The 17,343-nt window shown below is 32.7% G+C and overlaps 1 protein-coding gene across 4 annotated transcripts in view; it reads right to left on the bottom strand.

Moving 5' to 3' along the window:
* SLC6A5_3 (Sodium- and chloride-dependent glycine transporter 2) overlaps window positions 1-16,967 on the bottom strand; it is a gene marked incomplete at its 5' end in the record, with an annotated part of 43,858 nt that extends 26,891 nt beyond the window's left edge. For 2 of the 4 annotated variants that reach the window (XM_051210459.1, XM_051210458.1), the window contains 5 exons: window positions 3,068-3,119; window positions 5,479-5,643; window positions 7,507-7,638; window positions 16,145-16,325; window positions 16,723-16,967. Coding sequence is in view for 2 of the 4 variants with exons in the window: in XM_051210458.1 (XP_051070452.1) it covers window positions 3,068-3,119; window positions 5,479-5,643; window positions 7,507-7,638; window positions 16,145-16,325; window positions 16,723-16,818 (626 nt within the window). Of the gene's footprint in view, window positions 1-3,067; window positions 3,120-3,482; window positions 3,584-5,478; window positions 5,644-7,506; window positions 7,639-9,915; window positions 10,202-16,144; window positions 16,326-16,722 lie in introns of all 4 variants that reach the window. The other 2 variants (XM_051210460.1, XM_035729710.2) reach the window with 2 other exon arrangements.
* Between the last annotated feature and the right edge of the window lie 376 nt (window positions 16,968-17,343).

Genomic DNA, 17,343 nt, shown 5'->3' with positions numbered 1-17,343 from the left:
AATCTCTTTTGCTGTGTCCTGTTAATTTTATCTCGTTGTGCCAGGGTTTACTCTGATCATACCTGATTGATTCATTAATCCCAGGTCATAATAACAACTTCGAATTACAATTCGCATTACATTGAAACCAAATTTTTATAAAATGTGATGAGTGTTCAGTAATCAGGTCTAACTCCAATCAGTCCTCTATACTGCCCGAACACCCTCCATTGTCGTCGATGAATATTTCCGTCACACCTGAAGTGGTTGAGTTACATTGATCATGGCTTCTTACTAGAACCCTGAGAATATCCTCTCAAAGCTAATCACCAATAACTAAATGAAAATTATCAGTATAGGGTTGTCGGAATAGCTCAATTTTATTGCTATCACGAACAGACCTATCTTACGCGAATATTCAAAACGTGAAGTAACTTGATGTTCATTTAGTATACACTGCCGATTGTCAGGAAGGTACTCACCGAAGAAAACAGATATTCGCGCAATATAGAGAACTGACAGAATTTAGACCAGTAAGCCATTAAAAACCGGCTCAGTGGTCTAGAGTTTGTTCGTTCACGCATGAGACCGAAGATCTTGAATTTGATTTTCGGTTCCAGGAACGCAAATGCACATTATTAGGGGGTACCATACTAGGACGATAAAGATACTCAGTGCTTTCAGAGTTTCGGTGCCTATCCAACTTAGATCAGTTCATGATATCCATGAAATTGAACAATCTCTCCAACCCTATACTGATATTATAGAGCAAATAATGTATAGTAGATGTAAATAACAGTCTATTAATAATAATATATAAATTGTCATAGTTATACTAATATATTGGTGAATTGTTGATTCGAAGATAAATTTAGCTAAGCGATATAGAAATTGTTGTCATAATTAATAAATAGTCCAAATTTACCCAGATACCATAAATAATAGTCCGTTGAAAAAAAGAAAATAGAAATTTCCCCCAGTTTAACTTTTCTTAAATTCAGATTACTACACATCTTTAATAAATCAATGAAATAATGTGTCTATTTTGAAGCGTAATACGCATAATCATTTCTATAATGTTCTTTTTGAATGTTTCATTAAAACAAAACAAAACTGTATATACACCTGGTGTATATTTTATTAAACAATAAAAATAATTAATATTCAAATAATTCTAAATATAACAAATTTGCATGAATCCACTTTCGATACATTTTGTTTAGGACATAAAGAGGGAAAATAGCTGATAGGTACATCAAAAACGATTGTAAATATAAAACGGTACTTGCGAAGTACTGACAAGAACTGACAAATCAGAAGTGTTCAACAATAATAATATATAGGATATACAGGAAGGTAATCAATAAATACATTGAAATCACAACCACAGGTTTCAAACCACAACAATTAGAGCTTTAAAACTATTCCTTTGTGTTGATTGTTTACATCATCCAAATAATGTTGAAAACGGCAATTATTCAGTCTTTTATTGGTATATGTGCATCTTGTATGGATTCCTTTGAGTTACAAGTATTATAAGCAAAGAGGGACGGTGGCTAGCAGTGGAATCCATGACGCGCGTTTTGTCTCACTTGAGTCTCCTCAGATAGAGTTTATGTTCACTTCGGTACTCGAATCCAGTACCGCTCGCTTCAAACATCAACTCGCTATTCACTTAGTTATTGAGTCGAGATAGCTGCTGACGTGTGTAATGTGGAAATTATAGTTTATCGCCACCATCTATTTGCGTTTAAAATCCTTGATGTAATGGAATATTGAGGCCATTTGCACCACTTGCACATGTAGAAGTATAGAATGGTAGTTTTCAGTCATAAACATGATGGGAAGATTCAAACAACTAATACTAATGAACAAGAATTCATCCCACTGTCTTTGGACTTAGTCACTAAGTGGAAAACGCGATGGCGCTGGGAGCGAACGGTATCGGGTTAGAATCCAGGAATGATTATTAACTTTCATTTCCGGGTATATCCAACTGATGAGTCCCAAACGAGGCGAAACACCAGTCCTGGATTGCGCTGTTAGCCACATTCCATCTGTCCTGTAACAATGATGGATGACCAAAAATATCTAATGGATCTAAAACATTATACTACTACAAAATGTTTTACTTAACGAGCAGAAAGACAATTATAAGTACGTGAATATAGATTTAAATAAATGTAAACAAAAACGTAAATTCAGAAGCACTTACATAATATGGTTATTTTCAATAAATGAGAATAGTAACTTACAGATAATGTTATTGGTAACTTTGAACCGGTATTCGTAAGTACTTACAAACTGATATGCCATTGGACGATATTAATGATCATGATCATAATGTTAACAAATAATTTGCTCATTGTTCATTTGATTTCATTTAGGTTCATTGAACAGTTACTGTTTCTCGATCATTTATGTTTCAACATATAGCAAATTATTTACTTTATCAATTATGAAAATGTTAGTGAATTTTTTATGTTATTCAACTTATTCAGGAGATCGATTGACCCACTCTCATGATTTCGCTTTATGGTCTACATTTAATAGTGGTATATATATATATATATATATATATATATATATATATATATATATATATATATATATCTTATTGATTACAATATGGAGTACAGTTACCCGTTGGATGACCTATTAAATTAATCATTCAATTGAGGCATAAAAAACTCATATTAGTCTAAACCAATATGATGTGGTATTTATTTTTGTTTTCATGATAGCTTCAATAGAATAAAATATGCACAAAGCATTTGGCATAATGAATAAAACATTAGCATATTATCTAGTTTCAATAATTTATATTATATGAAAACTATCTACAATTATAACGATGTTTGTCTTGTTCATATCCGAGATAATGAGAAATTAGTAGAAAGAAAATAGTCAAGGATTGAGTAGAATAGAACAAGGTAAAGTACAGTAGAGTAGAGTGGAGTGGAGTAGAGTAAAGAGTAGAGAAGGTTGTAAACAATTGTCTTATTGGATAAAACAACCATAATCATTTCTCCATATTTATAAATCAATTAATTAACAATAAAATTATAATTTATAAAATTTCACTTACAAATAATAATCTTCTGATGGTGTTTTAGGATATGTGATGTTACTGTAATTCACTGAAATCAAAACAGAATATTTACATATTTATGTTAGAAGTGTAATTCAGTAAAAATTCACAGAAATTCACATTATATGTATATGCATAATTTAATAAACTGATGTATAAATAGATCAACTGTACTTGACATGATATTGAAATAAATTCTCACTTCCATAAAATGTAGACATGTGAACAAGATTAGATTTATCAAAACTTGGATGAGAAATTTCATTAGTATTTTCATAGAATGAAATCAGCTTTTTTTTATAAAAAAAAACACAAGAAATATATAAAGGAACTACAAAGCAACGAATTATAGTTTTTGTCAACGTTTGTACATCAACAGAGTAAATATCAGGATTATGAATAATCCCCATACCTGGTGATTTACATAAGTAAAGAAGCATCGCCTGAACGGTGAAGATTTGTGATTTCTACATAATAAGTGTATACAACTGGAACTGAACCGATTTTCATCTGCTACTTTGTAAAGTATTTTGATAAAATATAGAAGTAAATGGGCAATTTAATAGTAAAGTTTAGAGTAGAAGAAGTTTAATGTAAATAATTATAGTTGCAATGCAGTAGATACTTATTAAACAACAATTAATTGTGTTAGTTGGCTGTCCCGATCGAAGCTGCTACCTTGACGCGGTGGTCGGGCTTGCCTATCGTGATGACCCAACAGAGCTATATTGGCTGGAACATATGTTCCTGCAGGTTCTACCATGCCAGGCAGGTCGATTGGTGAACGGTAAGACTAAAAGCAGCAACTCAAGGTCTGAGGGCGAAGTCGTACTGCTGACTGTAGAGGGGTGTGACAGCAGTAAGGTGTTTCCTTCAGACAACCAGCATCTGCAGCGATGCTGCCTTCCCACAAGGAGGGGTGGGGTTAGAAAAGGTCGACCCTAAAAATGTCACACATCACCTTACCTCACGGATTTCCGTCTCCGGCGGTAAGGCCCTTTGAAGAACGGAGCTAACACGTCAAAAACCTTCCACAAAAAGGCCGTGCGCGACCGGCCTCAAGCAGTTGTCCCTTGGGCTCTGCGGTCACGCTCCCAGATCGTCAAGACCAACACTAATCCAATTTCCTTTTCAGGTTCCTCAAGAAATACCCTTCCACGGTGTGGGCAGCCGGGAAGTGATATCAGCCCTCATACCCGTGACAGCACAAGAGACCAAGGTGGTCACATTCAAATCTGATGTACGTACGTACGAAGTTCTACGTTGTTACTGACTGACTGAGTTGGCTGTAGTTAATCGACGAAATACTACAGACCTGGGTCATATTACGATTTTGTTAGCAGACTTTGATCAACACAAAAGAACTGAATCAACATGACACTAGTCATTAGTTAGTGATCAATCAATTTTACATGGACCATTGTCCATGTAAAATTAAATTCAAAACAAATACTTATCAATTGCAGTTTCATGATGAACAGTTTGAAGAGATCAAATAAAACGTGTTAGCTTGAAGCCGTTACCCTGTTGTATTTGAGCTTATAAGGTATCAAACAACTCGATCCATTACGATAGTTAGAATAAAAAAGGATTATGATTTAGAATGTTTTGGATGATCGTCCCATGTTACTACTTACTATAATGTGCAACTCAGCTGAGATCTTATTAATTTAGGATAAATTAAAAGCGATTAGGTTGATACATAACAATAGCCAGCAAATAAAACAATTATCAATATGGGGTTGTGGGAGATTACTAAGTTTTGATTGAGATCATGAATCGATTGATCTTATACCACCATTGAAAACCTGGAAGCACTGGACGGTCGTTTCGTGCTATCATGGGACTCTTCAGCAGTGCGCATCCACAATTCCGTTCGCGGGATTTGAACCCAGGACTTTTGATCTCGCGTGCGAACGCTTAGCCTCTAGACCACTGAGCAGGCATCTTATGGTGCTAGTGTCTAACTTCAACTAATCCACGAAATTGCGCGACCATCTTCCATTGTACTGAGGTAGATACCTGTCTCTACCTGACATGGATGAGTTCCACAATGGAAGATGGTCGCGCAATTACGTGGATTCTTCGAGGTTAGACATTAACGCCGTTGTATGCCAGCTCAATGGTTTAGAGGGTAAACGTTTGGCCTGTCGATTAATCAATCACGTTAAAAAGGAACAGCGATAAAATGTCGAACAGGAGTTGCAGTTAGGATATATATACTGTAAACATTCATGTAAGCTAGCAAAGAAATAATTCAATATAGAAACTTAATAAATGAAGATTGGTACGGCTACATAAATCTACCCATTGAATAGTTAACTTATTACGGTGAATAATGTGTAAATTAAAAATAATCACTTCTTAACGTGATCCTTAGATTAATCTACATAATAAATATCACTTACTTCTGTTTGAATCGATACAATCAGGTGTACTCCAGGGAGGATTACATTCTGTCCAAGGTAATGTATGCGTAAAACTAACACCAAAATAATATAAACAATGTGCAACGATAACTTGATAGTAGATATTTAATAACCATGATAAAAATACCATAGCGTAACCAATACCTGGAAAATGTAAAAAGCAAAATTCACAATGTAATCAGTAGACTTTCTTTGTAATGTATAGATGACAAAACGTAATATTTTTTGGGAGGCGCTATGTGATAACAGGGAATAAGTGATTTACTCTAATAAATTATATTTATCACAGTATGTATTTCACATTGTTGATATAAAAAAACTACAAAAGATCAGCTTCCGTTGGCATAAACGTATTCATATAGAATCGACTTGATATTACAGTTTTCAGTAAAGTTGGATCATAGACGTAGGTTTCATCCTATTTTGGATTCGTCAAGTGGATGCTCTAAGAATAGAAAATTAATGCTTTTTTTTACTTCAACTATAAACTAGCTATCTACTTTGCCATATGTTTTCCGTTAATATATGTATTTCATTCATTAACTTACAAATAGATTTAAATCAATGGGAAATATTCTTTTCATTTGACTTAGAGAAATTATTAAAAATTTATCTATGTAAGCAAAAATCATCCATTTTAATTTCAATAAAGAACTAGATTGTACTAAAAGAATAAATTCTGACAAAATATATGCACATTTTTTGTTAGCTTTATAACATACTATCTATAATCAGTTTGTTTAAATCTAAAACACCAGGGAGCTAGTGTTCAACATGTCAATGTTTGTATATGTTGTTTTTGTAAATGACAATGTTTACCACAATTATAGACATATAAAATATATTTGTGAAACTCTGTTTTCTTTTTATGATTTTTTCTACCAAGAAATGTCTTTTATTCGGTATATCGTTGAATAACTTTGTATTATATTTTAGGTTTATAGGATTGATAATTTGATTTATTTACTATGTGAATAATTTCTTTTCAAAATATTGAAAATAGATATTTATTTATATGAACATATGTTGTTCAGAAAGAAAAAATCAAAACAAAAACTGAAAATTCTCTTTTCGAAAACCAGTTTTCTGTTTTCAAACTAGAAAAGGCACGTTGAATACCTATTCCAATGCTTCAATCATAGACATAGTTTATGGACTCGTTGAATTTAATGAGTATATATATATATATATATATAAATTTTAGATATTTTCTATCAAAGGAATACAATCATCGATGCTCTGACAAAACAATGGATAGAATTGTTTTTTTTTCCTATTTCAAATGGCACATTTTCAAAACGAATTTAACAAATTATGTAGTCGATGAATATTAGGAAAGTTGAAGATTTTAGAAAAGTATGATAATAATAAACGGAACATTCTTTTTGTCATCAAACTATGGATGAGAAAACCTGTGACAGAATAACTGCGATAATCAATTCATGAGATGACAAAATTAATTTACTGCAAAAAATAGATGGTGACAAACATTTGAAAAATTGTATTTTATGAAATAAACACTGTAAGATTCCTTCACGTAATCCATGTATTATAAGTGAAATTGTTCATAGTCAGACTACGGATTATGTAGCGAAATATTTATTACCTGATTACATGATTATAATCAAAAGTTCTTATATAGTTGCTAAAATAAAGTGCTCAAATGTTTCATGTTTAGATATCATCTTATAACTTTGAATAAGAAAAACAAGACAATTCATTCTGATAAGACAATTCCCATCCCCGCGTCTCAAGCTTGCTGAATTGTGTTTGTTTATTGTTTATTAACTCAATAGGTTCCTCTAGTTATTTTATTCGGGATTTTTAAAATACTGACATAGGATCTGCACTGAAGACAGTGTAAATGAAGTCACTAACCTACTGAGCTATGGTTAACATGCTGAATAATACAAAAATTTCATATAGTAAAGTATATTTTTTTCTCCCAGACAATATAATAAAATAAACATTACCTGTACATACTAACACACACACATCTATACATACCTTTGAATAATGGACTAATATTCCAAACAGAAATTGGACCTAAACTAGCGAATTGACCGAAAGCGAATTCCAGAAAAAATAATGGTAATCCAAGTAATGCTAACATTAATGTATATGGAATTAAAAACGCACCTAAAAATTATATTAAATAAATCAAACACAATGAAATGCTTTTTCCATATCACACATCATTTAAATATCATAATTAAACATGATCAAAATTGTACAAAAGTGTTACGGTAAGTACGTTCAATTTTCATTATATACATTGCCAATTAGAAAACAAAAATTAAAGTACAGTAAAATTTCATTAAATAGAGCAAGAACAAACATTGATGCAGAATAGTATGAATTCATATTATTTCGAGGTTTCTCGTCAGCTGCTTACAAACCGAAATTGTGATAGAATTTTTACGTGGAGATAGTGTGAAACAATTGACATAAATGAGTGTAAATAACTTGATTACAATAATAACTATATATATATATATGCTAGAAACAGGTCAGAGGTCAAAAGAGGGGGGTTAATTCAGGGTGGGTGGTGTAATAATTTAATGAAGTTCATAAATTGTGTGATAATTGTGGAGATTAATGGAATTAAATAATGATAAGGAAGATTACGTAACAATAATTAAATAGGGTTTGGAAAGTTAAGATGATTTAAGAGTATCAGGTGGTGGAAATGTGTGAATAAAATTTATTTTAAGAATTAGGTAATGGGGGGGGGAGTATAAAATATCTTAGAATAAGTAAATGAATAAAATAACCAAAACACAAAACAAACAGAAACAAAAAGATTACCGGGGTAGTGATAAGTTTATTAAAGTCTCTTTTTGGATGCATAAGTCCGGTTTCAGTTTCTTGATTGCAATGGCTTCAGCAAAGCGGAGAGTGGTAGTTCTTTGTCTATTGATAATTTTAAACGCGCGTATAATATCGACGGTATGCCCGGTGTCAAGTAGATGCCGAGCTATTGCACTGTTAAAAGCTTTAGTCCCTCGCAGCGTCAAGTTCTTCGGAATATGCTCAGAAATGCGAACCTGTACTCTTCTCTCAGTTCTTCCAATGTATGTGCTACGGCACGTACATGTGAATTGGTAAATGCAGTTGGAGCAACTGAGGGGAGAGGACTTGTCGATTCTCGTTTGTTTCAGTGAGCAGTATGTTTTCCATGACGTAGTCAGTTTGGCTGCCGGGTAGGTCACTTTTAAAGCGGAATTAATTCTGTGGTTGATAATTCCGGCGACTTCATCTCCTTTGAAGCGCAAGGATAGGAAGCAGGTTTTCTTTTCGACTGTATCATGCTTAATCGGAGGGTTTGTATTAGCATATTTGTGGATGAATTTATCCGGATATGCATTTTCACGTAGGCATTTGGTGATTGTAGTAATTTCTTCTTCGAGGCATTCTTTTGAGCAGATTTTTCGTGCGCCGTCAAAAAGGTTTCGCACAATACCCTTTTTATAACTCATTGGACAGAAGCTGTTAAAATTGAGATAAACTCCGCCCCAAGTATTTTTGCGGTGAATGTGTCTTTGTAGTGTGCCATCTGATGTTCGCCTAATTCCAATATCTAGGAAATGGAATTTATCATCAACTTGATGTTCCATGGTAAATTCTATATCTTTGTGTACTTTACTAAACAGACTAAGTAGGTACGTGGAGTGTTGGTGATTCTTGCAGACAAGGAACGTGTCATCCATATATCTGCAGTAGAGTGTGGTACTGTCGATTGAGTGCTTCAGTTTCTTTTGTTCCACATGTCCCATAAATATGTCGGCAAGAATTGGGCCTAGAGGGCTGCCCATTGCTATTCCCCCCTCTTTTGACCTCTGACCTGTTTCTAGCATATATATATATATAGTTATTATTGTAATCAAGTTATTTACACTCATTTATGTCAATTGTTTCACACTATCTCCACGTAAAAATTCTATCACAATTTCGGTTTGTAAGCAGCTGACGAGAAACCTCGAAATAATATGAATTCATACTATTCTGCATCAATGTTTGTTCTTGCTCTATTTAAATTCATAAAGGGAACCGATTGCATAAAATTTCATTAATTTTATGTAATTTAAAATAGTTCAAATAATGAGTCAATTGAAGCTAGACCACCATGGAAAACCTGGAAGCACTGGACGACAGTTCCAGGATCGTGGATGCGCACTGCTGAGAAATCCAACAATAGGACGAAACGGCCATCCAGTGCTTCCAGATTTTCCATGGTGGTCTAGCTTCAATTGACTCATGACTTGAACTATTGAAATTCCTGAAATCTCTACAAAACCCCTTCTGATTATGTAGTTTAGTTAATATGATACATTATTTATTATATAATAAGTAGTATATCAGAAAAACAAATCTAAAATGTAATAAAATCAAACAAGCAGACGCCTCTGAACATACTTCAGTGGGTTGACAACCTAATCACTGGACAGAGAGGACGTCCTTTTCAAACTCATTCATACAATCGCTAAACCTTATATCTCTGTCTGAATATCGAAAGAAATGGAAATCTCCTCTTCATTTGCGTTTATTCGCTATTTCTTTAACATAAACACAGAACTTGAATTGCAATCTCTACAACATTACAATATGGGAAAAAAGAGGGCGGTTGTTCACGAAAACGTTTCTTCTATTCCCAGAAGTGTTCAAAATACGTTCAGCTTCCCACGATATTTTGTGATCAATACTATTGGCAAAAATAGTATTTGAAAAAATTAGCATTCAAAAATTAAAATAGAAAAATGACAAACAATTGGTTGCCTAACATAAGGCTGTTATTGAACTAACTTATCAAGTTTGATAGATAAGTGGTTTTTTTAATCATTCGTAAATTATTTTGATGAAAATCCAAACTTGTTTGTGATTTTGACACAAAGATTTTCATTATTACATCCTACTATCATAAACATACAAATAAAATAAAAAAACCCACCAAATACTATCGTTTCCAAGCTCATGAATAATCTTTTTGAAAAATACCATTTTACTAAACCAGTGGGACGAATAGATAGCCTTTAAGGAGATGCAGACGTCTAAAAAACTTAAGGGTGTTCCCATAAAACAATTGATTGATTCGGTATTAAAAATATCTGTCTAAAGCTAGCCGTGTGCCAGAATTCATCCTAAAAACATATCGTTCTTAGGGATTTGAAAAAGAAATCAGTCAGAATTTTCTTTGTTTTTCATATATCTGCCTTTTGACATACATAACGTTAGGTGAATAAAAATCATATTGAATATTCCATGCCTATTTTATTTTCATCAAAGATACATTTTTCTGGATTATATTTAACTGACAAAGCAGTGTAACTATTTTAGAGAAGATCCACATCGTTTTGATACATATTTTGATTAAACGACTATTTAAGATCTCTAAATAATGATGAATGACATAGATTTTACCAAATTTTATCTGATGCTTTTCTGTATTTGTCAAGGATATACGATGTTTTTCTATCCAGTGTGATGATTATTCAGTTTAACATTCCTTCATATTTAATTAATGTATTTGTACTAGTTCAGTCCAAAAGTCCATATTTTTATAAAATTTCCACTGTATTTTGACTGACATGTGACACATGTCAGGTACATTTTGATAGAAATCAATGTAATTGGTTAAGAAATTACTGTTGCTCTTTTTGGAAAGAGAACAAAATATTAATCTGCTGTCAACATTAGGTTCATGCTTGCATTGTCTTGTATATCTGAGAAGTAAATTCACTTACCCCATATTGTACGACACTTAACCAGGCTGACCGAAGTCTTCAACTTCTGGACGCCATTATCGGGTGAACCACAACCAGGTAGTTCGTACCTACCTACATGGCTAAGTTAAAATATCAATGACTTAATAGACAAATGCAGAGTTTTGTTTTTGCCAACACTAAGCTTTCTTCTAACGTACTTCTGCTACTACACAAGATTTAATTGCTCGTCGAGGTAGGCGGTGGTCGGGTATGATTAAAACAGGTTTCAATTACCTCAGTCGGCGAAGATTCCCTACCTTGTGAATTGCTCTGAGATATTTAATTAGAACCCGATGTCTAGTTTTAGTATTACTCAGTTGGTTGTACAAAATATATGAGCAATGCTTTGAAGATACTCATGATTGAATATTAGTAACCTAAAAATATCACCCATTATTAATCGCGATTTTAAAATCCATTAGGGAGAATATGGCGAATTACTGAGAAGTAAACTCGTCCTTTAGTTGACAAACAGAGACCCTCCCTATGCCATAAGAGATTGAAGTTGAAAGGAGCCAACTGAGCTTTTTGAATGCGCGTCAATATTTGACTGCCTGTTAGTGACTAAATAATGATTATAAATAAACTCCTATAATTACAAGTACAGAATGTCAAAGATCAGAACATAAATAAAACATGAAAAATGCTAATGAACTGGGCCTTTTATACCACAGTAAGATATCAATTAAAATTATTTTCCTTTTAGAGTCAGTGATCAGAGTGAAAATTTCTAAACTGTTGTCACTTTATGGTCCGACACTTGTAAATGTTTGCAGCTTAACAATTTAAAATAGAAGAAAAACGACTACTTGTTAACAACAGTAAAATTTGTTATTCTCATCCTTACTATATTTTCTTGTTATTTTCTTAACTGTTAAACTAATTATGGTCAGTTTTCCTATTTCGAGAAACTTGTGTTCTGGCTTTGTCAGAGACCTGATACTGACATAAATCGTTGCAGAAGGTGCGATCATCTACTGTCAGGTGATTCCAAGATTATGTATTTGGCAAGAACAACAATACTATATATACCTTATCACAAATCATGAACCACACATCGAAACAATCTAATAATATTTAGAATTTTAACTGGTACAATATACAGCCATTTCTCAGTTCATTATTGACTAAACAGAAGTAATATTAATATAATGAAAAAAAAGAATGAATAAATGTTTAGTTAGGAAAGAAATCACTATACAAGAAAATCTATGCTTGAATTTTCCTTTTTATCACCCTACTCTTTTTTCTAAAAACCAAACACAATTGCTGATCACCATTTACAAAATGACTGTAAGAGATGTACTCATCTAGTTCTAAATTTATCAAAATGAACTGTTTTGAGTTAGCCAAGGTTAAACATGTTCATAATTTGTAAAAAAAAACCATATTTTGTTCAAAAGTTCAATAAAAAAATTGATGTTTTAAATATCTGAAATAATACCTTCAATGTGTACTATAGTAAAACCACTTTATATACCATGATCATACTGGAACTATAATTAAGGACTTTAGATGGTATCTAACACTAAAAACTAAGTATTGTTTCAACAGAACTTCTTTTAAAGCAGTTACTTAGTTTTCATTTATCCCAGTGTTTGCCGTGAGACGATTATCATGAAATTTATATGGTATACAATAGCAAATATGACATTGTCAGCTTTCAACAGACCAGTGCTGCTTGGTAGTATGTTTCACTAGAATTTCCAGACAGAAAATAATACCAGACTACTGTTTTATTAATACTCCTTTGGACTATTACACTGACCTAACACCATCCTAAGTACAAAGCAGTTGAATTATGAAAATCTCGTTACTAGAAAAGAGAACTTTACTGTTCCTAACGGAAGCCATAACAATGATGTAAACCAATATTGGAATATATATTCACAACGATAACCGGGAAAATGTTTATCTTTTCAAATCTAACTATTTTACCAACAGTTTGAATGAGCCAATTCAATGAATGTCTTGTTGGAAAAAACATAAACTTGTTATTTAAAAAAAGGAATTAACTGTTTCCTTCAGAATGGAGTATTACATAATTCCTTTCAAATGCACTATTCATTAACGTACACTGAAATAGTCTGGAATATTTTTGGGAACTAGTTTTCAGTTGTTATCCTTTTGACATGAGAAATTATCATAAAGAGTATTGTTTTTAATACCTTTCGTCAATATAGCATTGTACGTCATTGATAAATAAATGGTTAGACTGTTTTTAACCATTTAACCAATGTGTGCGTATATTTACATCTCTCCTATTTTCTACGATTCTTGCATCAATGTTAAAGAAAGTATGAAGTTGAAAAACTCAAAAATATTCAAAAACAGTATTTTGTTCTAAGTAGCATATAATTATCAGTGGAAAATGGTGAGTACCAGAGTAGCGTTGTTATACGCAGCAGTAAAACATATCAAGTATACAGACGATTTGATAACAGAATGAATCCGTCAAATAAATAATATTGAAACTCAAGATCTGGGAGAAGATAAAGAGTGAATGCAACTGGAATCGATTATGGGCCATGATATAAATCAAACAATATTTGAAGCTTCAATTAGTTAAATTTAGTTCACATATGTACAGTATTCATCTATCTCTTAACAAGACCCTATAGTTTAGTGTGTGACTAAGAAATATTTTAGGTTTACACGACTATTTTATCTTTGATATTGTTCCGTGAAAACGTACACTAACAAATAATCGTATTAAATATCATTTTACTTCAATCTGTCAGTGATCATTATTTACGTAGGATATTCACGGGTTATATTTCGTCTTTTTTTCAAAAAAATCCTTTTATAGGAAAGTTAGTAAAACTGATTGCACTAATGTACTTGTAAAAAGTCTGTTACGCATTCCAAATGATTTTGTCAAAATGAGAATGCTGTATTTAGTATGCATTTATTAAATTTCATTGTTTAATAAGGATTTCCATTCAAGTTTAAATTATCACATACAGCAATAGCTGAATGTGGGTTTTGTTTACAAATCTTGTCTCATATGATATAAGAACGATATTTTTATGTCAAATAGAGATATTATAAAAACGTCTTTTTATGATGACGCCAATCACTGATAAGTAAATTCGCCTGTTTCTCAGCAGTAGTAATGACGGATACTACTTATTTACCCTAAGTTAATGAATTATATACTAGACATTTCAGTGTTACAAAATATCCTTTGATGTTTATAGTATTTATGATGTATAAAGAAACAAAAGTTCTTTATATCACGAATTATGTATAGATTCAATGAATTATTCGTTTACCAAATGGTCACTATGAACATTTATGAAAATGGCCGGCCAAACTGAAATAGCGATGCATATTCACGGAAGCTACTTACAATCTAAGCCCAGAAAGGACTCAAACGTAGAAAGGTTAACAGTTGAACGTCAACTCAATGATTAGAATTACTGGTCCTGTGTTCCCTCAGCAGTGAGGTCTTGCATACGCATTGCTACGTTTTGAATGAACCCCAGGTGGCACCACAATGGGACGAAACAGTTGTCCAATGTCTTCTAGTCTACAGTGGTTTCCTAATCAAGATAAATACCTGAGGTAGGACATCAAACTCCGCCATCGTTAGGACAGATTAATGCATTGCCATTCCTGTGCTGGTACTCACTTCAAGTAACGAACTCAGTTCCAACCTCAAAGTCCTAACACGTTAGCTACTGAGTCCAGATGGCTGCTAACTTGTATAACGCGCACGAATTAGTTTCATTTGTAATTGTCTGAATCTTCCCATCGATTATGTTAAGAACTGCAGTTAATCAGTATCAATCGCCCAATAAATGATATATTGAGCATTCGAAGCAAAAACTACTGGGCTCAAATTTTAATATGAGGATGAAAACCCGTTAATTAAACAATCTACCTGAATTTATATTTTTGTTCTCAGTCATATTTGTTTCATACAACATTCAGATACACATAACTTCATAGGATGTATGTTATAATTTATAAAAAAATAGAACGAAATAACTGAATACATCTACTCAACACAATAAGTTTAACTGTGAAATAGTAGTTTGCGCTAATATAAACAAGTACAATCTGTTTATGCCGATTTACGTACTTGATAAACTCTGTTTGAGATAATTCAAAAGCGATTATACTCGTAAATAAATGGAGTATAAAAATCTAAAACATATTTATTACTCACTTTTGTATGATACTCCCAAAATTTGAATGCATACTTATGTGTAAATAGTAAACTCAAAAGGAAACACAACCATATAAACCAATATTTTTAAAATTAAAACCGATCATCTGAACTATGTGACAAAACGTCTTAGTGTTGAACGGTTAAATTAATTGATATTTTGTTAGTTTAAACCACAGTTATACAAGAAATAGAGGATCGTCGCACAGTATAGAGAATTGATTGAAATTAGACTTGGACGTTTAGCTGCGAGTATGTTTCTGGTTCAACTGAGGAATCTCATAATTAGACAAAGTAGCTGTCCAATGACACCAGGTTTTATATAGTTGTTTGGAATCTTAATATCACCTAACAATCTTTACAAAGCCCATTATTGATCATTTTGGTTTAAATGAGTGTAGTCCTATTCCGTATGGGTGATTTCTACATATAATTAGAGAGAATATGGTAAATTGATGTGATGATACAAATACATTTTATTGGTAAGGTTGATGTATATCTAAACATTTGTTCGAAACAGCAAATTGACGCAAACGAGCGAAACAATTATAGAAATTTACAAACATCTTCTAAAAGTAATTTGGTTATGTAATATAAACTTCACAATGGATTATCAAGAAACAATAATATGATATATTTTACGGGGCAGACAAGGTTAATTGAGCATAATAGATAATTCAATTACTTATACGAGTAGAATCTTACTGACCTCCACCATTTTTAAAACACAAATATGGAAAACGCCAAACATTCCCCAAACCGACAGCATAACCAATACATGTCATCATGAATTCCAATTTCCCATTCCAGCCACCTCGCTCAGTTGAATTCTGGCGTACTAGGATTACTTCACCGCTATTTCCTGTCCCATCTTGAAGCGGTACCGAAGACTAAGAAAATGAAAATTAGTTGAAAATAACTGATGATGAAACGATATTTATGTTGAAGATAGGGTTGGTCGTATATTTCGAGTATACTTTACGGGTTTCAATAACGTCAGAAACACCCAAATATTTAAGTCATTTTGTACATCGCTCCAGCTGACAAGCCCTAGATAGGACGAAACGTGCTAGCCACCACCCATCTCTGCCTATAATAATTCAAATATTTGCTTGGTTAAAACAGTTAAAAAGCTAATAATTCCTTTCATACAGTTTATAAATTGCGCAAAATAAATGCTATTTCTGTTGACGCTCATAGAAAGCGCACGATTCCTTGTCTCGAAAGCTATGATTTTGCTCAAACTGATGTGACTTTATGTCTTATTACCACGGTAGCTTGACTTACTGTATTTTTGTTCGGATTTCCATCATGCGAATTGCGCATGCCATGGTCGTCTGATAGAAAACATCCATCAACATCCTGTGCTTTCCTGTCGGTCATCCGACAGATTTAGAGTGTACACGATTACTATAATCCAAACGGCCAAAACGACAAGTCCACAGTGGCGCAGCGCAGCAGCCTTGAAACAGTGGCAAAAATCGAAATAATTATTTTAGCCTAGCATTGTCAAGGTCAATATTTGAATCGCCATGTCCACCTACGCAAATGGAATCAGTTTATTGGTGTTTTATTTCAATATATTGAACTGTCCAATCATTATCAGGGTTTATCTTCAGGAATGACCTTGAATACAATGCCCAATAATAACATAGGTACTATTTCTTTTTAAGGTAGACAATCAGATCAAATTTAATTCTGGGAATTCAGAAAATTGTCTGGAAATATGGGGAAATCTGAGTTCTTGATTTGAGCCATGAAAAGTATCCAAATATTGAAGATACCAAATCAAACTCATCATCAGTTCAATTCAGTAAAACTCAACTAATAATACGTCAATAACGTCCTTTATTACTGAAACCTTAATCACTGTATCCCACTGAAATATTTCGAATAATATAAAGCCAC

Source organism: Schistosoma haematobium, chromosome ZW (assembly GCF_000699445.3).
Source record: "Schistosoma haematobium chromosome ZW, whole genome shotgun sequence".
Classification (NCBI taxonomy): Eukaryota; Metazoa; Platyhelminthes; class Trematoda; order Strigeidida; family Schistosomatidae; genus Schistosoma; species Schistosoma haematobium.
Note: the sequence above shows the minus strand (reverse complement) of the source record. Positions and strands in the feature narration are given on the sequence as shown.